The following is a 25,674-nucleotide window of genomic DNA, read 5'->3' on the forward strand; positions in this document are numbered from 1 at the left end:
AAAGACATGCAGGTTAGGCGCATTGGTGATCCTAAATTGTCCCTAGTGTGTGTGTGTGTGTGTGTGTGCGCCCTGCCCAGGTTTTGTTTCTTGCCTTGTGCCCTGTGTTGGCTGGGATTGGCTCCAGCAGACCCCCATGACCCTGTAGTTGGGATATAGTGGGTTGAATAATGGAAGGATATAAAATCCAATGTCCGTCTGTTTGTATGTCTGTCCGCTTTTCATGAGAAAACTACTTGTCGGATTTAGATCAAGTAGTTTTCTATAATTTGCTTGAACATTCCGGTTGATTTTGCGACTTCTCTCATTTTGCTATGTATCAGAGTTCACTTGCGGGACGGATTTTCTAGTTGTGCGAATCCAAGAAATGTGCAGCGTCTGAGGGGAGAGGGGCCTTCCTCACTCATTCGCTATCTTCGTGGTGTGTGCCTTACCTCCACTTAGCTCGCAACCGAGAGAACAATTAAATTCAACGTTGTTTGATATTTAAAATCAAGTGTTGGGTCTTGAGGAGTCTGAGTCCAGATACTCTCTTAATTGTACGCCACGTTGAAAAGAGAGATTGCAATTCAGATTGTGGATTGTGATTTTATGTTAAAAGGATCGTGTTATGATTTTTTGGAAAGATCGCCCAGCCCTAATTTGACTAATCAAATTTTCAAATTTATGTAGGATTCATTAACCCTTTGGGAGCTACTTAGCTCATGAGCAACATATTGGAGACCATCCATCCATTTTCCATCCCGCTGAATTCGAACACAGGGTCACGGGGGGTCTGCTGGAGCCAATCCCAGCCAACACAGGGCGCAAGGCGGGAACAAATCCTGGGCATGGCACACAGCCACACACCAAGCACACACACGGGACAATTTAGGATCGCCAAAGCACCTAACCTGCATGTCTTTGGACTGTGGGAGGAAACCCACGCAGACACTGGGAGAACATGCAGACTAAACGCAGGGAGGACCCGGGAAGCAAACCCAGGTCTCCTAACTGCGAGGCAGCAGCGTGCCACCATGCTGCCCTATTGGAGATCAATAGAATTCATTTTTCTTTTTATCAATAAAAATGCACCTCGTCCTCTTGCAGTTAATGGCTTATAGTCTCTTAACTCCAAACATGGCCACCCTTGCCAAGCTGGTCTGATCCTCCATTTCCCTCACCATAAATTCCTCATCCTGAGCTTGTCATAAAGACCTGATGGAGTTTGTTAGGTAAACATCAAAGCACTGCTGTCCTCCTGAAACACTATCTAATAATATGTTTGCTTTGTCTAGTTTACAAATAAAGACCTAAAATATCTGTATCAACTTATATACTAGATATCAGTCCACCACACGCGTTTACAAAATGTGGTCAGACAGCAGTAGAGCTACCCCGCAAATCCTTTCTGTACTGCAGGTATCCCACCCGTGTGTTCGTTTTGGATACCCATTTGCGCTTTTTCTTTTTTTGATGGGCCGTGTAGTCCGCTGTAATTGGTTGATTCCTACTACAGTGTAGTTTTTCTCAATTGGGGAGGAATGTCTGTGACGGACAGGTCATTGGTTTAATGATTTGAAACTTGCTGGACCATTCAGAAGTTTTAAACTTTAAATGAAAAGGGCTAATGTGACATATGAAGGCTGATTTTTTTTTTTTTTTTTTTTCTCAAGCCTATGGCGTATCGATGTCATAGCCTGACACAAACCTCCTGAAAAATGTGATTATGCGTCATGTTCACATGAACTTTACACAGACCCCTATGACACTGATTTTGGACAGTTTTGTAACTACATATTTCCTGAAACACGTTTCGCCAGCTTCTAAACTGGAAGATGAAAAGGATGTACTAAAAAGTGGAAAAATATACGTGACGCACAAATGTGTTGCCTATGGGGGAAAAAAAATTGTGTAGCAAGATAAGCAGTGATCCTGGTGGGCAAAAATTGTAGTAAACGAGACAAGCAACTGCAGGCAGGCAGGCAGACAGACAGCAACTAACGTTTAGGCCTGTGTCTCTGGCACAGCACGACGCAGAAGTTTAAAGTTTCTTTTGATGGTGTCTGGTGTTCCTATAGCTGTGCCCTGGGCTTGATGCAGAAGTATAAATCATCCCTTTACTATCGTAGGCTGGAAAGAAAGGTTGGTTCATTGGCTGAAGTGGCGTGGATATGCAAATATACATTTTTTTTTAGTCTTTATAAAATTGGACGCAATTTGAAGAAAAATAGCCCACAATGAAGTGTTGCGCCCAAGGCAATGGCAGAATTAAAATAAATAAATAAATAAATAATGGGCCAAATGAATGTTAAATCTGCCAAGTATGGCCTGCACTCTGATCGGTGTATCGCACACAAAGTTAGAATGGAAAGAGCTTTGGTGTATTTGTAGCTCCGCGATACTTGGACTCGCGTTGAATGCCCGTGGTTTCTTGGTTTTCTATTTCGTCCCTCTTTTCGGTATACAGTGGAACGTCGGTTCACGACCATAATTCGTTCCAAACCTCTGGTCGTAAACTGATTTGGTTGTGAACCGAAGCAATTTCCCCCATAGGATTGTATGTAAATACAATTAATCCGTTCCAGACCGTACAAACTGTATGTAAATATATTTTTTTTAAAGATTTTTAAGCACAAATATAGTTAATTACAGCATAGAATGCACAGTATAATAGTAAACTAATGTAAAAACATTGAATAACGCTGACACAAACACCCAGGCTCCCTGCTCAGCAGCACGTGAGCCCTCTCTCTCTGTAACATTGCAGCAGTTCGCACTATAGCCTTACAATCAGATCGCTGTTATAAACACTCTTTTTAAATGAGTTTTAAGTACAGGGGGGGAAAAAGGGAACTAATCCGAACTTTATTTAAAAGCCAACCAAGAAAGTAACATTACAGGAGTTCACGCTAATAGCATTACAACCTGATCGCTGTAAACACTCTTTTTAAACAAGTAAGCCCGCGATTCACTAACTATCAGTTTCTGTTCCATCCAATATCTGGATGGATGACATATCATGGAGGGTGGGTGCGTCTGGGGAAATGTCATTTAATTACATAAGCATATCTGTAGTAGAGCGGTCTCGTTTTGTGGAGATGTAAATCCGTTGCCTTTGCTGACACCGACTGCTGGCAGAGTGGAGCACAGTAGGTTCAGTTTACAGGTTGTGGTGTTCGTGTGCCAGCCACTGAGTCTGGGAAGCCGCTGGGTTAGAGTCTGTGACCGTTATGTGTTCTATATTACTGGCACAGTGGATTAGAGCAAGTGTAGCTCACAGGTTGTATTGTTTGGGCGCCACGTACTGACTCTGGGAAGCCGCTGCGTTTGATTACAGGTGGCGGGCTCGTTGCAGTGCGCGTGACATCCGGTTTACAACCTTCTCGTTTCTGTGTTGTCTGTGGCTGGTCGTTGCAGTGCGCGTGCGCCTCGATGCGCCCTGCGTCCATATCCGGTTTACAACCTTCGGCTAGTAATATGGATGAGTTTTAAGCACAGGGAAAAAAAAATGAACATTTGATAAAAGAGAAAAGTAACATTGCAACACTTTCTTCTCACCACTCTTCAGTTGCTTAGAAGCCATGGTTAACTACAAAAGCACACGAAATACTGTAGAGCACAAAGAGTTCACAGGTAAAGCGCGCACGTCTGACTGAGAACAATGAACAGGGAGAGGCTGAACACGTGCTTAAATACAGTAATCGGCGCGTACGAACCGGAAGGGAAATGAAATAGAGCACAAAGCACGCACGTCTGACTGAGAACAATGCAACACGTGCGGAAATCATCAGCACGCACAAACCGAAAGGGAAAACTGGCTTGTTCGTATACCGAGTGTGTGGTCGTGAACCAAGGCAAAAGTTTGGCAAACTTTTTGGTCATAAACAGAGTTGTATGTGTACCGAGACGTTCGAACACTGTACTTCAAAACTGATTTCCCGCTTGCTGCCACACAAGTTGGAATTCCTTCACGACTTTGGCAGGTTTGCCCCTTTTTTAAAGGGGGTGCCCTTCTGCCGGGTTTGGATTTGGCCACTTGTGTTATGAGATGCCAGCTCTTACTGTGGGCGAGTGGTCCCCAGGCTAATGCAGCTTGTCCGCATTGTTACGTTCTTATTGCAGTTTTGTCATTTGCACGTGTGGTCAGAACATTTATTTCTATAGCACATTTTCGTACAAACAATGGTAGCTCAAAGTGCTTTACATTACGGGTGTCGAACTCTGGTCCTGGAGGGCCGCATTGGCTGCAGGTTTTCATTCTAACCATCTTCTTCATTAGTGACCAGTTTTTGCTGCTAATTAACTTCTTTTGCCTCAGTTTTAATTAACTTGTCTGTTTTTCCTTAATTACCAGCCAAACAATGAGATATAAAACAAGCTGCCACATGACCTGCTCACCTGTGCTCATCGCACAATATCTGAAAATAAAGAAATGTGAAAGTCTCGTAAGATTGATCTCTCAGGTCACCAAAACATTTTAACGGTGGTCTTAGAAACCACAGAAAAATCCACAGTTTTGGAAATGTCTGCCGTGGCAGAATGAAAGCAGCAGTGAGCCATGGAATTAAATAACAAGTTTAATTAAAAGCAAGAAGTGGCTTCTCATTAAGAAACTGGTTGGAGTTTAAAATCCTAGTTTAGGTGGTCATCTGTTGGCTCTTTTCACATTTCACTTCTGTTTGGCTGCCATTTTAATGAAGAAACAAATCAATTCAGAAGACTGAATCCTTAAAAAACAGGGCTATTAAAATGAAGGGAAAAGGAGTTAATTAGCAGTGAAAACTGGTCAATGATTAGGAAAAGGGTCCGAATGAAAACCTGCTGCCACCACGGCCCTCCAGGCCTCTGGAGTTCAACATCCCTGCTTTACATAACGAAGAACGAGAAAAAAAGATAATATTAGGGAACACTAACATAGAATAAAAGTAAGGTCCGATGGCCAGAGAGGACAGAAAAAACAGACTCCAGACAGCTGGGAAAAAAAAAAAAAATCTGAAGACCGCCTGGCCAGCCTCCTCTAGACATTCTGCCTAACATCGGTGACCTCAATCAGTCCTCATTGTATTCTGGGTTCACATGGAAGAATTTGATGATGACGGTCATGCGGACTTCTGGCCTTTAATCCATCAAAGGAGGGACATCACGGTGCTTTGATCAGATGGTGGTGGCGCAGATCAGCACCACAGAAAACCGGAAAAAGAACGAAAGAGAAAGTAGGAGTTAGTGTGGATTTTGGAGCCACCATGAGTAATAATGATGATTAATTGAATATACAGAGCATCAGGATTTAACTAAGATGAAGCTCTGAGAAAGCCATGTCACAATAAGCAGTTTTAAAGTGCTCCACCGTATTAGTCTGGCGAATTTCTATCGGTCCGCTATTCCAGATTTGAGGTGCATAACAGCAGAAGGCCGCCCGCCTCACCACTTTTTAAGTTTTTAGCTCTTGGAATTCTAAGCACACACTCATTTGAAGAAACAAAGTGCATTTTTCTTTTTCTCTAACCTGTCCCCTCCTAGTGTAGATGGCTTTCTGCAATATATGAGTAGATTATCTCTTTTAGGGCAGATGTCGACTTTTGTCGACAGGAGGGGTTGAAGGCTAATGTCGACAAAAGTCGACATCCAGGGATAGGGGGCGACAATCTGCTGTTAATAGCGACAAATCTCACTGTCACGTCACAGGCATGCCCTCTGTGCTTGGAGGAATGCTAGACTCGTTGACTCGGCAACTAAACCTTGCGTGTGCGTGAGTTGCGAAATGTAAACAAAGGCAAGATGGCATCGACATGTGAAAAGGGAACGAAGGAAGTGCAGAAAAGAAAACACTCGGCAGACGATGTTTTGCGCATTATTGCGGAGTCGGACTCTTGATTTTTCAGAATCGGATTTTATTGGCGGTGATCAGGAGATCGAGCAAGAGAGTGAGAAGCAGGCATCAGCTGATCAGACACCAGCCGATGCCGCGCCAGCGGATATGCTGCCAGTTGAGTGCCTTCACGCAGCCGATGCATCTACAACAACAACAACAACAACATTTATTTCTATAGCACATTTTCATACAAAAAGTAGCTCAAAGTGCTTTACATAATGAAGAAAAGAAAAATAAAAGACAAAATAAGAAATTAAAATAAGACAACATTAGTTAACATAGAAAAGGAGTAAGGTCCGATGGCCAGGGTGGACAGAAAAAACAAAAAAAAACTCCAGAAGGCTGGAGAAAAAAATAAAATCTGTAGGGGTTCCAGGCCACGAGACCGCCCAGTCCCCTTTGGGCATTCTACCTAACATAAATGAAATAGTCCTCTTTGTAGTTAGGGTTCTCACGGAGTCACTTGATGCTGATGGTTATACAGACTTCTGGCTTTTAATCCATCCATCATTGTTGGAACATCATGGTGCTTTGGGTAGATGGTGGTGGCACAAGCCACCACCAATAGGACACCGGAAAAGAAAACAGAAGAGAGAGTAGGGGTTAGTACAAATTTTGAATGAATAGTTATTATAATGAATTGGATATACAGAGTGTCAGGATTAAATTACAGTGAAGTTATCTACGGCAAGGTTCGTATGGGATAAATACACAGACATTGATCCGTTGAGAGCCAATCTGGCTACCGGAGTTTACAAGACGGCATGGCTTGCTGTTGGACACGACAGATCACCAGCTGCTGTACTTCAGGCTGCTCTCTCCTGATGCTGCTTTTCAGCTACTGTCAGACGAGACAAACAGGTAGGCAGAGATTTTTTTTGAATCGCGGGCTGCGTTTGCATCGCATTCTCGTTTTTCAAAGTGGAAACCCACAACGAAAGACGAGATGAAGCGCGCTGTGGCATTACAAATAGAGATGGGACAGAACTGGTGATATAACTTCAGGGAGCATTGGTCCAAACGTGTTTTGTCTTCTGGTGGCTTAGGTACGTGCTGCTGCAAAGTTTTATTCACTTCTGTAATAAACAGAAGCAAATCCCATGGGGTGAGCCAGTCTATAATGCCATACATAAAGTTCATAAAGTTTCAGAAGATGAAAAGAGGTGACAATGCGGTTTTCATGCAGGCAGAAAACTTGGTGGCAGTGGCACGATGGCAAATAGGTGACTTGTCTCTCTACAGTACACACTAACAATATATGTGAGTAAGTGCAGCAACAGACAATTGAAAATTAGGCACCAAAGCAACACGTATTGTAAGGAGTGCAATGTGGCAATGACTGAAATTGGCTGCTTTGAGCGAGATCAGACTTTGCTGTGTAAAATGTATGTGATATGTGTGTGAAATCATAGCGTATGCAGGCTCATACAACATGCAAGACAGTAACATTTGTCAAAAGGAAATATTTTTTGTTGATTTGATAGGTTAAACAATTGCTTTGTGTTCTTTTTTAAAAAATGTTAGTTTTTGGAAAAATATTCAGCCCTGGGAGAAAAGAAACAAAAAAAAAAATTAGCCCTAAAAGAGTTATTCACCTTCCATAAGCATCTCTGCATCAGTCACCCAATCAGTGCATAAGCGATGGTGCTGGAGATTGGCAGTGTTTTGAAATGACGATTAGGACTGCCTAATTTTTCAAAAAGTAAATATTGGAATATTTTTTTATCCTAGGATAATTTTGGGCATTGTACATTTACTTCTGTATGCACGTGTGACACTCCGACAACTGCTATTTAAATACACGTCACAATATTATCGTTTGTCGCTTGGGGACCTGCTGAGTACCATGAGACCCACATGACAATGTCATAAACACTTCCCGATTTGCGGAGGTGTTGGGGAGCATGCACTGGTACAGCACGTTACCACACCCACTACATGACGTAACAACTCGGGATCCCGGTTTGTAACTCCCCAGGCAGACACGCAGTCCACTCCCACCCTCCGGAAATGACCCTGTATCTGCTGCAGCCCTCTGTTGGAGAAACACCACATGGCCCTAGTGCCGTAACTGACGCTTCCTCACAATGCAGGTCATGTGCCTCCTTCGGGACTCCATGAGCAACACAAAGTCAAACCAACAGTACCCAAGGATTTTCCGGAGAGACCCACATGAAGGAGTCCAGTCTTCATCTCGGGTCACTGGATAGCATCCGTGTCTCACAAACAGGGAGCACCAGGACTCTAAAGACTTGGACGTTCGTCCTTTTGCAGAGATATCTGGAGCGCCACACACCCCTTTCCAGCGACCTCATGACCCATGCTCTCCTAATCTGTCTATTGACTTCATTGGATAATTAATGTAGCGGCGCCCAATGCCAGCATGTAAGGCTTGTAAAGGTTTTGTGTTGGCTTTTATACGAGGGACGTTCAAAAAATTTTTTTATTTTAACTTTTATTTACGAGAATTTCAAAAACAAATGCCATCACTTTTCTACACAGTTGCCTTCCCAGTCACATTCCACTCTTGGACTTGACCAATCACTACTCCTACCGCCTTCACCATTTCCAACGAAAATATAAGAGTGTGGAAACTTTTTGAACGTTTCCTCGTAGCTCGATTTTTCCTGACAAGAACCATGAGGAACAAGGGCCAGTTAGGACGACTGCGACAAAGTCCGACGGACGGCTTTAAGATCGACAGTCAGTTAAGGTTTCACATAATGAATTAGGTATTTGAGCCTAATCAAAAACAATTTCTTTCTTGTGTAGCGCAGCATCACACAAGGAATGCCACAATGGGCTTTCACAGCCCCCTAGCCTTGACTCTATAAAAAAAAAATAGAAGAGGAAAAACACTGAAAGGAAACTCCATTTTATTGGGGATGGAAGAAATCTTGGTGGAGGCCCTCTTCTATGTAGGTTTAGTGTGTTAATGGGGGTCAATACACCAAAAAAGTCTGGTAGTCCACTGATCTCTGTGAGTCTGTAGTTTGCTGTTCATAGTCAAAAACTGGTAGTAGTAGTAATAATGTCTCATTTATAGAGCGCCTTTCACAAACACAAAGTCGCTTTACATACTGAGTAAAAATAAACTGAACACAAAAGTTCGTAGAAGAGGAATGTTTTGAGTTGAGATTTAAAGATAGAGTAGCAAACTCGGAGATGCTGAGGAAGAGGGGCCATAACACTGAAGGACCTGCCTGCCAGGATGGGACAATAAGGAGATGACTGAGCGAGGACCTGAGATAGCGACAAGGAGTGTAAGGAACTCGGAGCTGACTGAGGTCGTGGGGGGCAAAGATTATGTAGGGCTTTGAATGGGGAGAAGAAGAATCTTGAATGCAATCCTTGATGGAACTAGGTACTCCAGGGAGCAGGTTGAGGAGACCCTGGAGAGGTGGAGATCTGCTCTAGAGAGGAGAGGAGTGAAGGTCAGTAGGACCACCAAGACAGAGTACATGTGTATGAATGAGAGGGAGGTCAGTGGAATGGTGAGGATGCAAGGAGTAGAGTTGGCAAAGGTGGAGGAGTTTAAATACTTGGGATCAACAGTACAGAGTAATGGGGAGTGTGGAAGAGAAGTGAAGAAGAGAGTCAGGAGTGATTTGTGACAGATGGTTATTTAAAAGAGTGAAAGGGAAGATCTACAGGACCGTAGTGAGACCAGCTATGTTATATGGGCTGGAGACCGTGGCACTGACCAGAAAGCAGGAGACAGAGCTGGAGGTGGCAGAGTTAAAGATGCGAAGATTTGCACTGGGTGTGACGAGGATGGTCAGGATTAGAAATGAGGACATTAGAGGGTCAGCTCAAGTTGGATGGTTGGGAGACCAAGTCAGAGAGGCGAGATTGCGTTGGTTTGGACATGTGCAGAGGAGGGATGCTGAGTTTACTGGGTGAAGGATGCGAAGGATAGAGCTGCCAGGTAAGAGGAGAAGAGGAAGGCCTAAGAGGAGGTTTATGGATGTGGAGAGAGAGGACATGCAGGTGATGGGTGTAACAGAACAAGATGACGAGGACAGGAAGAGATGGAAGAAGATGATCTGCTGTGGCGACCCCTCACGGAAGTAGCTGAAAGGAGGAGGAACCGGTAACCAGTGAAGCTGGGAGAGAGCAGGGGAGACGTGAGCAGAACGCTTTGTGTGGCTGGGGAGTTCTGAATGTGCTGTATCCTCTGTGTAGATTTTGCAGGGAGTTTGATGAAGAGGGAATTACAGTAATCCACACGAGACTTCATAAAACAATGAACCAGAGTCTGGGCATCATTAAAGGACAGAAATGGACGGAGATGGGCAATGTGACGGATATGAAAGAATGAAATTTTGGACAGAGACCTGATGTGTAGCTCAGAGCTAAGTGATGAATCAAACGAAACCCCAAGATGGCTGACAACAGGAGCAGGTTTGACAAGTGTACCATGAATAGAAACAGAAGTTGGATGCCTTAGAAAGTTGGGAGTTTGGGCCTACCAGTAACACTTCAGTTTTATTGGCATTAAGTTTGAGAAAGTTCTTTCCATCCACAGCTTAAGATCAGTGAGTGTGCTGGGAGGCGAGTCTGTCCTAAGATATACTGTAACTGTATATCATCTGCTTAGCAGTGGAACTTGGGGCCATGTCTGCGAATAATCTGACAAAATGGAAGGATATGAAGTAGAAAAAAAGTAATGGACACCACGCGACACCCAGGTGAGGGGAAAGTATTCCCGGGTGTCTGGACTTCTAATGTAGGGTGTCCATCCCTGAACTTTTATTATTCTAGTAAAAGTCTGTGAGCGGCCGCATATCTAGTCAACAGCCAGCAATGGCTGGGCACACGTGTGCCCACTCACAAGGCCACTGTGGATCTTCTGACGGATTCCCAGTGCTGTCTGCCAAGTTACTTTTCTTTTAAACTATTTAAAGGGGAAAAAATATTCCTCTTTGTCCTTCTGAAACTAATCTCTCATCTCTTCTTCAAAAAAGATGCCAGAGCCACTGTGATTCGGTATTGCATCCTTTTAAAGCCGGGAATGTCTGCAGGGTCCTGTGTGTCTGTTTTATTATAAGTGAAGTGCAGTACAAGGACTAAAATGGAATTGGAATCCTTTCTTGATGGGTCTTGTGCCAGGAGACATGCAGGGAGTGGTAAACGTTTAGAAGTGGGGGCTTGCTGTCCTGCATCTATTAGTCACTAACTGCTATGTAACACAAACAAAGCCTTGGCTAGAATCTTGCTGGATAGCCATTTGCAATCTATAGATGTATTGTCTGCGGTGGGTTGGCACCCTACCCGGGATTGGTTCCTGCCTTGTGCCCTGTGTTGGCTGGGATTGGCTCCAGCAGACCCCCGTGACCCTGTGTTCGGATTCAGCAGGTTGGATAATGGATGGATGGATAGATGTATTGTTAGGTGGACTCGGTTCTAAAGTTGTGCCCAGGCAGTTAGTGCCTATGCAAGGACCTTCTATAGTGGAGCTCGGAAAAGTAGCCATACTTGTAAATGGTGCCATTTCTTTTCATTGGATGTAAAGCGGGTTTTTTGGATGCAGATGAAAGAGATCAGATGCAATCGCAGGACACTGCAATCAGAATCACCAGTTGTGCCACTTAGAGGAAGAAAATCTCTGTATGCCAGCGGCAGTTTTGGCTGCCTGGCTTGTGATGGATGCGCCTTTTCTTTGTTTTCTCAAATGTGCGTGTTGTAATTAAAGATGGTACAAATAGCAACCTGTCCCAGATACGCGAGTACAAAGATTAAATTTCAACTTGAAGATCAGCAGAAAGAAGAAGAGAGACTGAGAAATGAGAGAATTAGGCTTTTTGGAAGTCTTGAAATGCCATAATAGGTCAGACTGTAACCCAGCTTTCTAAAATCAGGGCCACCTATAAATAGAACAGCAGGTCACATCAGTAGCTGTAATTTCTGATTCTGTGGTTATCGGGTGTATTGATGGGGGAGACCTTTTGTTTCTTGGGGCAGAAAGAATCATCTGCATCTTAACATCAGCAAAACCAAGGAACTGCTTATTGACTTTAGCTTCACCAAAGGGCCTCCACGTCCGGTCAGTATTCAGGGAGGGGGTGAAGAAGTGATGGACTACTACAAGTCCTTTCGAGGTTCACATCAGTGACAGGCTGGACTGATCTTGTAGCACAGAGGGAACTATTAAAGAGTGCAGAGCAGAATCTTCTTCTTTAGGAGACTGTGGCCCTTTAATGTGGGTAGTGACGTCCTTCCCATCTTCTACAGCTCTGTGATGGCCGGTGTGATATGCTGGGCTGGTGACATCACTTTCAAGAGAGGCCCACCAAATCAACAAGCTGATTTAATAGGGCAGGCTCAGTTAGGGAATGCACTCTGGAGTCCGTTGAATTATAACCCCAATTCCATGAAAGCTGGGATGCTGTGTAAAATGTAAATTAAAACCGAATGCAATGATTTGCAAATCTCATAAACCCGTATTTTTATTCATCATGAACAGTGCTGGAGTTTTCCTTTGTTACATTTAACGTTGAGGACTTCAACCACAGAATTTTTTTTCAGCAGAAAGCGAATCAAGAAATACGACTGGGGCCTCCTTTATGCCAACAGCAATTATGCCTGTATAGCGCCCTACTCCAACTGCCAAGTCAGAGCTTTTCTTTCTGTTTAGATATTCTGGTGTGTGTTCAGACCACTCTGTGTGTGTTTCTATTAGGGCTGTCAGACTATCCAAATATAAAGTTTGAATATTTTAAAAATTAGTGAATATTCAAAGTTAGGGTGTTACATTATGGTAATGTCCACAGTAAGAGCAAACGCTAGCTGCACAGATAGTTGCCCCATTTGTTGTTGCATAAACGTAAAAGCCGTCAAATTCCTGAACAACTGCACTGCCATTGGAGTAGCATTTTGGGTTTGCTGGAGTGCTGGCAGCAGCATGCATGCACTTAATTGGTTCCATCACTGTAATATTTAGTTTTTTCGCCTCTTAAAGGTGCTTAAGATGTTTTAAGAGGCCATTGTGTTGCTGACTATACAGCGTTAAGTGCAGTGGGGATGCCCGTTTGGAATATCACTTGGGTATTTTTTTTTTTTTTTTTACTTGTATAAAAAATATAGGGAAAGTATTGGAATCGTCCAAAAATTCGATGTTGAATCTTGATGTTTTAGACCTCCCTGACTTTCTAATATGCGAAGTATAAGGAAAGTACCGTAATAGTCTACAAATTTGATGTCGAGATTCCAATGAATCTCAACGTGTTTAGACTTCCCCGAGTCCGAAAATACCATTTTTGGAATTGTGTGTGTGTATGTATGTATGTAAATACAGTACATACTCAAGTTATCACTTTCACTTGCGTCAACCAAATTTTGCATACAAGTATTAGGTACAAAATGTAGATTTCTATCAACTTTTGGGCTATTTCTGCTAACCGGAGGTGGTACTTTACCTTTTATTCATGCAGCTAGAGAGTCAGATTTATTCAAGTTTACTTTTATAATAATTGTTCAATATATTAATTTGATTTGATGGTTCTTTAATGTACGTAATATATAAAAATCATTGTCTTGCGGTTTACTCCTCAATATCTATCCCCATATCCGAGTATACGAGAAAGTCGAGGGGAGACCATTCCAATTTTTTTTTTTTTTTTTTTTCTTCTTCTTTAACTTTACTCTTCTAATGCCATGCCGCAGGTTTTAGAATGAAGCGACAAGTTTTGATGGCCGTGCATGGAAAGTTGATTTTGTTGCTCCTTTTTTTAAATCTTGTAGGTCTTGTAATGAACTGATATGAAGTTGACGGTTGTTTTTCACTTTACACCCAGTGCTGTAGGGATAAACTCGAGGTCCGCTGTCACCTTAAATTTAATATCAAAAGCCTTGAGGGTTTGTATAATGCATGTTTCTAGTAAAAAGCCTTACAAGTAGCTGGTGTAAGTAAGGCGTCTGATTCTGGATTAAGAAGCCGGTTGTCCGTCCATCCATTATCCAACCCGCTATATCCTAACGCAGGGTCACAGGGTTCTGCAGGTTGTGTTGGTGTTAATTTGTGATTAAAGCATTTATAGAGATATGTTCTTTATAGCAATGTGATTTTAACACTAGAATTACCAGAGCCTATGAAAAAACTTGTAGATCCGTCCCATCTTAAATCGATTCACACTTCTCCAATTAGCGTCTTTTGTCCTGTAAATGTGTTAATAAGCAGCAAGCAGCCTACTATCACATCCCCCACCCTACACAGTTTTCTCAGCTCAAGTCTGTTTACATGCGTGTCAGTTACTTGTAGTTGTATAGAGTGAGAAGTCAAGCAAAATGACACCTTTTATAAATACTTTATCGTTATTTGGAACACATGCATTTCATGTGTGTTCCGTGTCTACAACGATCTATGTAAACACATCGTTAAAACAAACGTTTTTCATGTTTTGGTAATAACTGACAAAATGTAGGCATGAAGTATATAATGTGTGAAGCCTGAATTCCAAATATCAAAGAAACCCTTTCATAAAAGGTACAAATATAACCGAACAAATGCTTTTATTCAAAAATATATAGTTGCAGAAAAACAACCCGCGTTTACCTGCGACATTGACATGCAATCGCTACGACAGCTTCGGTGATGCAACGGTATCAGCTGCTGACTTGTAATCAAAGCTTCACAGGTTCAATCCCAGCCGTGTCCGTTTTGAGAACTGAGCTGCTCGTATTCTTACTATTTTAGAATAAAAACATACATTTGATTTCAGTCTGTAACAGCCGGTGTAAATGTATGATACTTGTAAAGGTTAGCTTTGTTTTTTTCTCTTCTGTTATTCTCTCGGCCACGTTCACATTCCCAACCCTCACCCGCGCCCCGCGCATTTGACACTGCTGTTTTCACATAGATGCGCTATAACAGAGGTACATTCAACTCATGCCAATGATTCTACATGGAATCAAGAATGCACTTTTGCCATCGCTGTACTTTGTATATGTACATGGGAAGCTCTGCACTAGTGAATTTACGCTGTAGATCTGGCTGTTACATACAAAGGATGGTGCATGTGCCCAAAACATTAACATTTATATGTTACTTACATGGAAGCCAGATCCGATGTAGAACCGTCATCATGTAAGTAAATAACTCAAAGTAAATAACATTCGATTTACCTTTATTTATTTACTTGCTTCCTACAGTGTAAAGTCACGAGTGCAGAGCTTCCCATGTACATATACAAAGTACAGTGATGGCAAAAGTACATTCTTGATCCGATTTAGAACCCTCGTCATGTAAGTAAATAGGTAAATAACATTAGATCTGGCTTTTATGTAAGTAACATATAAATGTTTTGGGCACATGCACCGTCCTTTGTATGTAAGAGCCAAATCTACAGCATAAAGTGACAAGTGAGCTGCATAGCTTCCTCTGTTTGATCGTCAAGGGCATGTGCACAAATTACATGTGTAATGTCACAAAACATACCTGCTGACACTTTAGTATGTGAGCAATGGTACGAGAATGCAGTTAGACTTTTTTGGGCACATACACCACGCTAGTGTTTACATCTGGAAGGTGTAGCGTTGGCAAAATAAATAACATGCGAGCTATAGCGCGTCTTTATGTGATCCAAATAAATAACATTTGAGCTATAGCATGTCTTTATGTGAAAACAGCAGTGTCAGATGATTAGGGTAGAATGAAGAGCATGAAACTGAATAAATAAAAACAAAACAAAGCTAACCTTTACAAGTATCATAAATTACACCGGCTGTTAGACTGAAATCAAATGTATGTATTTATTCTAAAATAGTAAGAATAAGAGCACTTCTCAAAACGGAGTCGTGGGGGATCGAACTCTTAATCTTTTGATTCCCAGTCAGCAGCTGATACCGTTGAGCCACGGCAGTTATATCTTTGAATAAAAGGGCACTTGTTCCGTTATGTTTGTACCTTTTGTGAAAGTGTTTGTTTGATATTTGGACTTCAGGCTTCATACATTCTATAGTTTATGCCTACCTTTTGTCATTTACTACTAGAATATGAAAAAAGTTTGTTGTAAAGAGGTGTTTACACAGATTACTGTAGAAACGGAACACACATGAAATGCGTGTGTTCCAAATAACGATCAATTATTTCTACTCTAAAACTTCACTCCCAGATAATCTATTAAGGCATGAGCTTGGAGAAGTTCGTGCAATTTGGGGGTGGAATAGCCGGCTGATTGCAGCTTGTCTTTATCGGCACATTTACAGGACACAAGACGCTGGTGGAGAGGTGTGGATTTAAGAAGTGATTTAAGGTGGGACGGATCTACGAGTTTTTTTCGTAGGCTCTGGTAATTCTAGTGTTAAATGGACTGCAGATTCCAGCAGCCCCCTGGAGTACTACATCATTGGGCAGCCTTAGCGTTTACCACAAGGGCAGCAGGGTGAAACAAGATAAGGCTTTTTTACCTTTAAAAGGGAGCCATAAGGATCGCGATCAGTTTTGTCTTTTTGTTTCAATGCTTCCCTCCGCAATTGGATTATAATTACACCTGTCGGGTTACCTTTTTCTCTGGATTTGTACTCTTGTCATGTGCCCACTTGTTTGTGTGAGTTTATCTGGGTTGGAAAGCACTTTAGTCTAGGAAGAGCCCCCAACTTCTACAAATCTTCACTTGGGTTGGCATTACGGTTCGACAAAACTTTACCTAACTTTGAGGAGACTGTTCACTGCAGATTTCGTTTCATAACTACACCACCACCATTGTCTGCCACTTCTCAGTGTGGGATCAAGTCACAGTCCAGGCTCTCGTCGTGTGTAGCACCTGGCTGGTGGGACAAGCAGCCCACCTCCTTTCAAAACTGACTCCTTCAAGGTGTTGAACCGTTTGAAGACTCTTGTTGGGTAATGTTTTGTAATCTGGCAAGCTGTGGTGTCGTGTGGTGGGTACGACAATGCGCTGTACCAGTGCAGGTGACCTGACCTGTAACTTGCTTGTATTTTGTTATTTCAGCTTTTCTTTTGTGGTGGTCAGTTTTGTGTGCTTTGCTCTGTTAGTCCAAGTTTATACTTCACGTGACGCGAAGCATGCTCCAGCAGACGCTTCTGCTACGCAAGCGTTTTACTGTTTATACTTACGTGTGTACTTTACGTAAATCTGGAAGAATCCAGCAGGTGGCAGTGTGTGATATCACAGTGAGAACCGGTTCGGCTTCGCTGTGTTGTGAATTGCTTGGAACAGCCATTAAATTCTGATGACACCTTACCGCAATATCTCTGAAAAGGATGTTTAATGATTAAATCCATCAATCCAAGGATGTGCCCATTCCAGCAAGCATTGGGCACGAGGCAGAAACAACCCCTAGTCAGGGCATCCGCTCATTTCAAGGTAAATACAAGCACTCCCATACATACACTGGCGTCATTTTAGTGTCACCATATCTGCATATCTTTTGAAGGAAACTGGAGCACACGGTGGAAACCCAGCAGGAAAACATGGAAACTCCAGGCAGGGAATACCAGGGACATGACTCGCTGCGAGACCGCAGCACTACCGTGTCACCCCCATGTGTGTAATTATTAACAGTATTCATTATTTAAACAAAATTAACAATTTATCTGTAAAATGTAACGTACATACTTTAATGCATTTCATCATGAAAGTGATATCGGGTATAAATCTAAGGATTCTAAATGTGCAGAGAGTTGGAATATCATAAATGTAACGTGTTCTGTCTGGTGATCTATTGCTGTTTGCCGCTGCTGTCAGGTCAGGAGGAAGCCCCAGAAAAAAAAAAAAGACAGCACAGAAGACTGTGAGATTTTCAAACTGTATCGTGTCATTGTGATCAGGAATATGTGATGCTGGAATATAAAAGCACCACGAATGCATCTGTATGTCGGCATTTTGCTTCACTACATCGAACCATTCATCAAACATCGTAGCGCGCACATCGATTCCGTAGGATCCTCAAAGAGGCTTTCTGTCACATGTAGTTAGTACACACAGACTGTCACGTTCCGACTTTTAGCACACTGTGCCCCCGACTTTTTGCTGGTACTGCAACTCGCACACGTTGCGTTAATTTCTGAGGACCTGCTCAGAGGACACGTCAAATGAACGCTGGGAACGTGTGGCAGCCGTAATGCATACGCGTTCTGAGCGTGAAGTATAAATGAGCCCTAACACTTGTCCCCAAACTGTTGTTGTTCGATTCATGTTGACCTCTTTCATAAGTCACTTTCAATAAAAGTGTCTACCAGAGCCTGTGTCACATTAGATGACTTTTTCCAGTGATTTTTTTTTTTTTCTTTCAGTCGTACACTTCATTTTGTTCAGTTGGTGATGTGCTTCAGTGAAGCCGACTGTCTAATGTGACATACCAACTTGTTTGTGACTGGCAAGGAAAATATCAAACTTGTTTGATTTTTCTCTGTAGTTGCAATGGCGGGCCATTTTAAAGTGTAAAAGTTGAGAACCAATGAGTGCAGTGCGTACAATGTAGTGATGAAGAGGCTGACCGCACTATAGCTATCATACCACTCCAGCTTTTCTTTGACAGTACAGCGGCTGCAGATTTCTCCACTGGAAGAGAAGCTCGTCTGTCTGATGTCTCACATTTTTACAAGGCCGAGGTAGCTGCTGAACCCGCTGCAGCTGTTAACGCTTTATACATCATCGAGAAGCCAGGCTATTGGTGGTCAGAAAAAGGAATGAACACGGTTGTGCTAGAAGATTGGCACTCAGTCATAAAACGTGACGTGGGCTGTGACTTCAAGGTGTGTAATTTGACATGGTGCCAACAACGAGATCCGCGACAAATCTGACATGCCGCCCAATGTGACATCCGCTTACGCAAAACTGTAAATGTAAATCTGCGAAACTCGACTGTCTTGCGAGCGTTTAGTGTTTTGTGCTTCTCGGCGTGTCCTGTGTTAGGACATTATCGCCGTTGGTGTTATTTGGGTGGTTTCCTACTTTGTGTTTGTTTGTTTGGTTTTCATGATTCTTCAGTCATTGTTTTACTGAACTGCTGATGTCGTGGTGGGTGTGCGCCGAGGCAAGCCTGGTGGTGTTCCTGGCATCCCTGAATTAAAAAAATCGCTTTTTGTTTTAGTACAGTGAGAATCTGTGCAATCTCACAGCCGCTATGTCCTTATTTGTGTCACATACTATGGTGAGAGTTTTAGTTTGTTTGTCTGAGGCAGCACATTTTTCAGAATGTGAAACGCATATCGAGCCCTGCGTGTGTGTTTGTTTATTGTTTTTAAGTGGCATAATAGCCGTATCTTGCGTTTTGGGGATGGAATGAAGGGACGCCGGTTCAGAAATGTCACTTTAAATAAATGTTTTCTGATCTGTCGAATGTTGGGACAGGCCTGAGGGAGAAGGTTCTGGTAATTGTTTTTGTCAAGTCTCTCTGTCAGGACTTCTTTTGAACGTTAGATTGCTTAAATTCCTTTAAATCTCCACCCTTTTTCTTCCTGGTGTAACACAATACGTTCTTAATAGTTTGTTTTGTTCTTGTTCTCTGAGTCGGCCTGTGCTCTGTGTTAACCGGACCTGCGATCATTGTGCGTTTTTATCACAGATTTGCATTTTTAAGTGTTATTTCAACTCTTTAACTGATTCCAGTGAAGCCTGCCGGCTTGCATCTTGGTATTCCTTTGAAATTGTAGATCCAAAACAGGAAATGACTGGGCACCAGCTTGTAATCTTTTAACTAAACAGACATTTCCTGTTCTACTTGTATTCTTAGTTTTCTGCTATCTAACCTTCTTTGCGAGTGATGTCTAAATACTGCGCCGTTTGTCAGAGTCTCTGGGAGCGATGGGCCTTGTGAAGGTGCCAGGTCTCAACGTTTTTGGTGCTCACTCATTAACAGTAGTCCTCTGTCTCTTTGTCTCTCTTACTAACGCGCTCTCTTTAACTCGCTGGCTGACGCTCTCTTTGAGAGTGTGGGAAAGCGGGGCTGCGCTTCTCTTTTCTGTTGGTGGTCTCCTTGAATCCTGTTGCCTCTCGCACTTCCCTTGCCGGCAGCGTGCACTTCTGACGCGTGTTGTTTTTGTAGGTGAAAGCGAGAGTGGAGTGAAGAGAGATGGCAGCAGTGTCCATGCAGAACACGGCCCCCAAGAATCAAATGCATCCCTGGAACGTTGCAGTGGAGAAGAGGAAAGCCTGGGCTCGCAGCAGAGATTCCTGGCAGGCATCTGGGACAGAAGATGTGCCTGCGAACATGGAGAACAATCCCGGCAATCTTCCTGAGGAAAAGCTGCCTTTTGCCGAGGATCCAGGTACAAATTTGCCTGCCTGCCTGCCTCTGTCTGTCTCTCCATCCATCATCCTGACCTGTTGGTGGTTTTTTTTACTTAATGGCTTAAACTGATTCATTACAGTAGTAATATTACATTTTCTTAATTGAGCATTAACAAGATTTGAGACCCCCGCTTATCACAAACAGACGCCAACAGCTCTGTCAATGGCAGATGATGGATATTAGAACTTTTTTTTTCTTGTTTTTAAACTTTTTCTCTTTTCCTTGGTGACTACTCTCTACCTTTGTTTGTTTTATGCTGCAGGAGGAATGCCCAATGAGAAAATTGCAATATGGCTAAAAGACTGCAGGTAGGTTTTATAATTTGGGGAAGGAATAAAAAAAATTAGTTCTAAGAAAAAAAAAATGTACATACTTTGGATTGTCTGGTGCCGTTTTATTCTTTTTGCCTACAATAAGAACTTTAAACATACGGACTGTCTGTCTGTCTTTATGTTCTCCCCTGCGCCCCCTTTAAAACAAGAAAAGCTTCTTTCATGTCTGACCCTCCGATCGTGGTGTGCTCTCTTTGAGCCGCCTTCTGAATGGTGCCAGCTCTGTCTGCTTTGGTTTTCTTTAAAAATTGCCTTATACCAGAGGTGTGCTTTGTACCTTTTATAAGCTTTGTTGATACTTTCCAAAGAGATGAAGTTGGGTATCCAAAAATGTTCAAAGGGTATGTATGTGTATTTGTGTCTGTAAGAGCCTTCGCTTAAATAGGGGTGTGTGTCTGTATACAGTATATGTAGTGTGTTTGTAGGTGTATGCTTATTATATAGTGCTTTTCCTTCCTGTCTTTTATTAAGAATATTTTGGGGGGGTGTGTGTGTTTGTGTGTGTGTGTGTTTGTGTGTGTGTGTGTTTGTGTGTGTGTGTGTTTGTGTGTGTGTGTATATGTGTATGTATGTGTATGTGTATGTATATGTGTGTGTGTGTGTGTGTGTGTGTGTGTGTGTGTGTGTGTATGTATGTATGTATATGTAAATAATGAGATAGAGGGAGAGATAGATATATCTATTGATATATATAATCTCTCTCTCTATAGAGATATATCTCTCTATATTATAATCTTATATATAATATATATATATATATATATATATATATATATATATTTTTTAATTTTATATATATATATATATATATATATATATATATTAATATAATATATATATATATAATATAATATATATATAGAGACATACTGGTATAGAGACATACTGTAGCTGTTTTGTGTGTAGTACATTTGATTGTAATATTTGGGTGTGTATATAAACTTTTCAGTGTTCATATATTAAGTAGTGTTTTGTATGTACAGTAATATAATAAATGCATATGTCTTTGTGTATTTAGAGATGTGTGTTTTGGTGTATATAGGGATGTTTATATAATACACTTGTATATTGTGAGTGTGTGTATGTACAGTATATCCACACATACCCCCCACCACACAGATATATATAAATATATACGGTGGTTTCCACACCAAACAAATTCTGAAAAATCTTTTTCTGATTTTATTTTTACCATCCATCCATTGCCCAACCTGCTGAATCCGAACACAGGATCACGGGGCGTCTGCTGGAGCCAGTCCCAGCCAACACAGGGCGCGAGGCAGGAATCAATCCCGGGCAGGGTGCCAACCCACTGCAGGACCCACACCCACACACCAAGCATACACTAGGGCCAATTTAGAATCGCCAATCCACCTAACCTGCATGTCTTTGGATTGTGGGAAGAAACCCACGCAGACACGGGGAGAACATGCAAACTCCACACAGGGAGGACCTGGGGAGCGAACCCGGGTCTCCTAACTGCGAGGCAGCAACGCTACCACTGCGCCACCGTGCCGCCCGGCAAAATATCTTTTAGCTATTTTCTCCTTTTGCAGAAGCTTGCTGGCTTAGCCATTTCTAACTGGTGCATGGGGTTGTGAATGTAGTAGAAAATGTATATTCTTAAAAAATAAAAATAAAGGGGAATGTTTTGTGAAAAGTAACTAGTGGGATGAACGCTGTGTGCTGCCGTTGTACTTGTACAGCTGCTCTGAATTGTGGCTCATGGCTGCACTCGTTTCTTGCTTTCTGTTTCTGTCTGTTGTCTCCCCGTTTTTTAGAATTCTTATTTTCTTTCTATTTACTGTTTTTTTTTTTTGGTATTTAAAAAAAATAAAAATAAATAAATAAAAAAAAAGAAACCCTTATAACAAACGAGCTCAGAGTTTAATATTTTCTCTACATGTGCGGGGGGTTGATTGGGATGTTTTGTATGAATGTACTGTATTATATTCAGCGTGTCTATGTATAGAAGTATTGTGTGTGTATAATAAAATATGGGAGTATATATTTTTGTCAGTGAGAAATCTGACCTTGTGGTTTCTAGTGCTCCCTAAACAGGATTTTGCTACTGTCCATATGAGGATGTCCGTTTCTGTACATAACTCAAAGATTAACCTGAATAAAACTTTGCACTGTTATTAGTGTTGGAAAATGCTAGAAGCTTACAGATTCGGAGGAAATTTGCTGACAGGTTTTGCAGTACACAGTTAGCTGCACATACCATAGGTATTTTCTGTAAAAGTATTATGGCAGATTCTTACATTCCACTTAACAGTTGTAAGCAAATATTTTAAGTTCTTATATTGCAGTGTCATATGCTGAACACAACTGTTTAATTAGTCCAGTGAAATGTTTAGAAACCGTTTTAAAGAACAGCCTTCCCAATTACCTCCCTTCAATAGTTCAATCTCCATACAGCGTCTTTAACAGAAGTGTTTTTCTCTCTACATTGTACTTGGAATAAAAAACACAAGTACTAGATGATAATCCCCTTTAATTATCTCATAATTGTAAAACTCGGTGCGTCACATTTTATGAGAAGAATCACTGAAAAAAGAAAAGAAAATTAAAACGCACTTTTTTATTTTTTTTTTTTTTTTTTTTTTTTTTTTTTTTTACAATTTGTATTGTAATGAAAGCTGGAAGTGAATAACCTGCCAGACAGCAAGAAAAATGACCAAAGTGGGCTTACATAACTGTCCTTGGATTTTGTGAATCCATTCCAGGTCCTGGAGCTGCTCTTCATCTTTCAGACATCTTTGATATGGCATTGTTTGCATTCTGGATAGCATGATTCAAAGACTTGTCACGCTCTTAAAATGGAGTTGATGGTGCAGAAGATGAGCAGGACCCCTATGATTTGATGGAGCCTTATTCTTAGAATGTGCTTTGTGTATTTGTGCTTCACAGATGTCTGATTTTCAGTGACTCTTACCAGCTTTAACTTTATCACATTTAGCTCCATTCAAAAAACACATTTGTAAAAGAAGGTGACACGCGTCAAAGAAGAAACACTTAGAAAATATCACAGTTAATATTCTAGTCGTTCCTATTCCATAAGTCAGCCTTTAATTGTTCCTAAACTACAGTTACATCTCTGTATTATGAAAAAAAAATTTGGAAGGAGACGAAATGTGATTTTTTAGGAGACGCACTTACACATCCCGCGAGATGAGTCTTTGTGCCAAGAGATTTAACCACGCCTGTGGTCGGAAATAAAAGACAAAGAGTAGATGACAAAATAGAATGTCGTAAAGATTTCAAAATCGTTGGTGCGATGCACATGCAGAGCAGGTTAGAGATAATGGAAGTATGAAAATTCGAAGGAACCTCACCTATGGTCATGAGCTATGGGTAGTGACCGAAAGAACGAGATCGCGAATACAAGCGGCTGAAATGCGTTTCCTCCGCGGGGTGTCTGGGCTCTCCCTTAAAAATAGGGTGAGAAGCTCAGTCATCCGGGAGGAGCTCAGAGTAGAGCCACTGCTCCTCCACATCGAGAGGAGTCGGATGAGGTGGCTCGGGAATCTGATCAGGATGCCTCCTGGACACCTCCCTGGTGAGGTGTTCTGGGCACGTCTAACCGGGAGGAGGCCCCGGGGAAGACCCAGGATACGTTGGAGGGACTATGTCTCTCGACTGGCCTGGGAACGCCTGGGGATTCTCCCAGAAGAGCTAGGAGAAGTGGCCGGGGAGAGGGAAGTCTGGGCATCTCTGCTCAAGCTGCTGCCCCCGCAACCCGACCTCGGATAAGCGGAAGAGGTTGGATGGATTGGAAAATTCGAAAGTCTCAAAAAAAGGATAGTAAAGATCGCATTAGCGCAAACAAATGGAAATTATTACACCGTGAAATAATGGAACAGCGAAAAGAGATTGAATATGTTGTTCAGATTTAAATTTTATGTCGAAGACTTGTAGATCGTCTAATTTGTGTTGCCAGCGAGAATTAAGATTTCAAAAACGTTGGGGTGGTATGAAGTCCCGTGAGACTGGAGACTTTTAACATGAGATTCTTTCAATTCCTTCTTACAACTATTTTCAAACAAGACCACGATCATCTAACCTCTCATTGGTGTGAATGCTTTTGTCAGACGTCAGACACACTTCCTGCACTACATAATAATTTATAAATTTTATAAATTCTAGATGACATGTCAATAACTAAGCGAAGAAGAAAGAGCAAGGACAAACATTCGAGAAAGTAGTTTTATTTATTACTGAGAAAGAAACGATATTCATGCACAGTTATATGTTGCGTTGTCACAATGAAATTCCAAACACGGAAACAAAATTCAATGCAATCTTGAAGAAAACTTAATTCCAAATATTGTTTTTACTAAAGTTTTAATGTAAAAGTGAAAATAATGCATATGTAACAATTCCCATGAAAATAACAATCTGTTTAAATTGTATATTTATTTGGTTAACCAAACCCAAGGGTGGGCGGGCGAATCGAGCGGGGGGGCAGAGCCCCATGGTTTCAACAAAATGGAAATTGCGACTGAGGACCCGTTAAAGTATTTTAAGAGTAGCTGACAGAGGGCAGCCCATTTTCTTTAAGATGATGTACTTCTGCCTCCCCACTGGTGAACCATCACTTCTTTCAAGGTTAATAAAAAAGGGAAGTTATCCAAGCACAATTTAAAAAAAAAAAAATGTCGTTCTGTTTGGACCTTTTCTTCTTTTTCCTTCTCTTCATCTTCTCCCACTTCTCTGTGGAGTCGATATGCTTTATCAGCCTTCTCCTCACAGCTCGGTCCTGCACCTCCCCACCCCAGTTGGACCCTTTCCCTTCAAATCTTCTTTCACTTCATCCATCCACCTGCACTTTGGCCTCCCTCACTTTCTAGTCCTCACTCCCATCACTCTTTTGCCCACATCTTCTCATCACTTGACCAGACCCCTTCATCCTACTTTTCTGGATTTTTCGATGTCGTACCTCTTAACTTTTTTTTTTTTTTTTTAGTGATTCTCTTTTATTCTGTAACTCCACACCTCCATCTCCACATTCTCATTTCTGCCACCTTGAACCTCTTCTTCTGAGCTCCATTGACGACTGCCATCCTTCACCTCAATTCTTCAATCCCACAATGCTCCTGAACCCTTCTTCCATCCACACTGCACTCTTTGGTTTATCTCTGCATCTAATTCTCTATGTTGGGCCACCGCTGATCCCAGACATTTAAACTTCTCCACTCTTTTCGGTGTCTCTCTCTTCTCCCTGCAGGC

At 41.9% G+C, this 25,674-nt stretch overlaps 1 protein-coding gene across 3 annotated transcripts in view; it reads left to right on the forward strand.

The window, feature by feature from the left end:
• itprid2 (ITPR interacting domain containing 2) overlaps window positions 1-25,674 on the forward strand; it is a 285,956-nt gene that overhangs the window by 103,832 nt on the left and 156,450 nt on the right. The window contains exons 1-3 of one of the 3 annotated variants that reach the window (XM_028806207.2): window positions 19,395-19,638; window positions 19,865-20,087; window positions 20,373-20,418. In XM_028806207.2, coding sequence (XP_028662040.2) covers window positions 19,892-20,087; window positions 20,373-20,418 — 242 coding nt within the window. In that variant the 5' untranslated portion in view covers window positions 19,395-19,638; window positions 19,865-19,891. The other 2 variants (XM_028806206.2, XM_028806209.2) reach the window with 2 other exon arrangements.

Source organism: Erpetoichthys calabaricus, chromosome 8 (genome assembly GCF_900747795.2).
Source record: "Erpetoichthys calabaricus chromosome 8, fErpCal1.3, whole genome shotgun sequence".
Classification (NCBI taxonomy): Eukaryota; Metazoa; Chordata; class Cladistia; order Polypteriformes; family Polypteridae; genus Erpetoichthys; species Erpetoichthys calabaricus.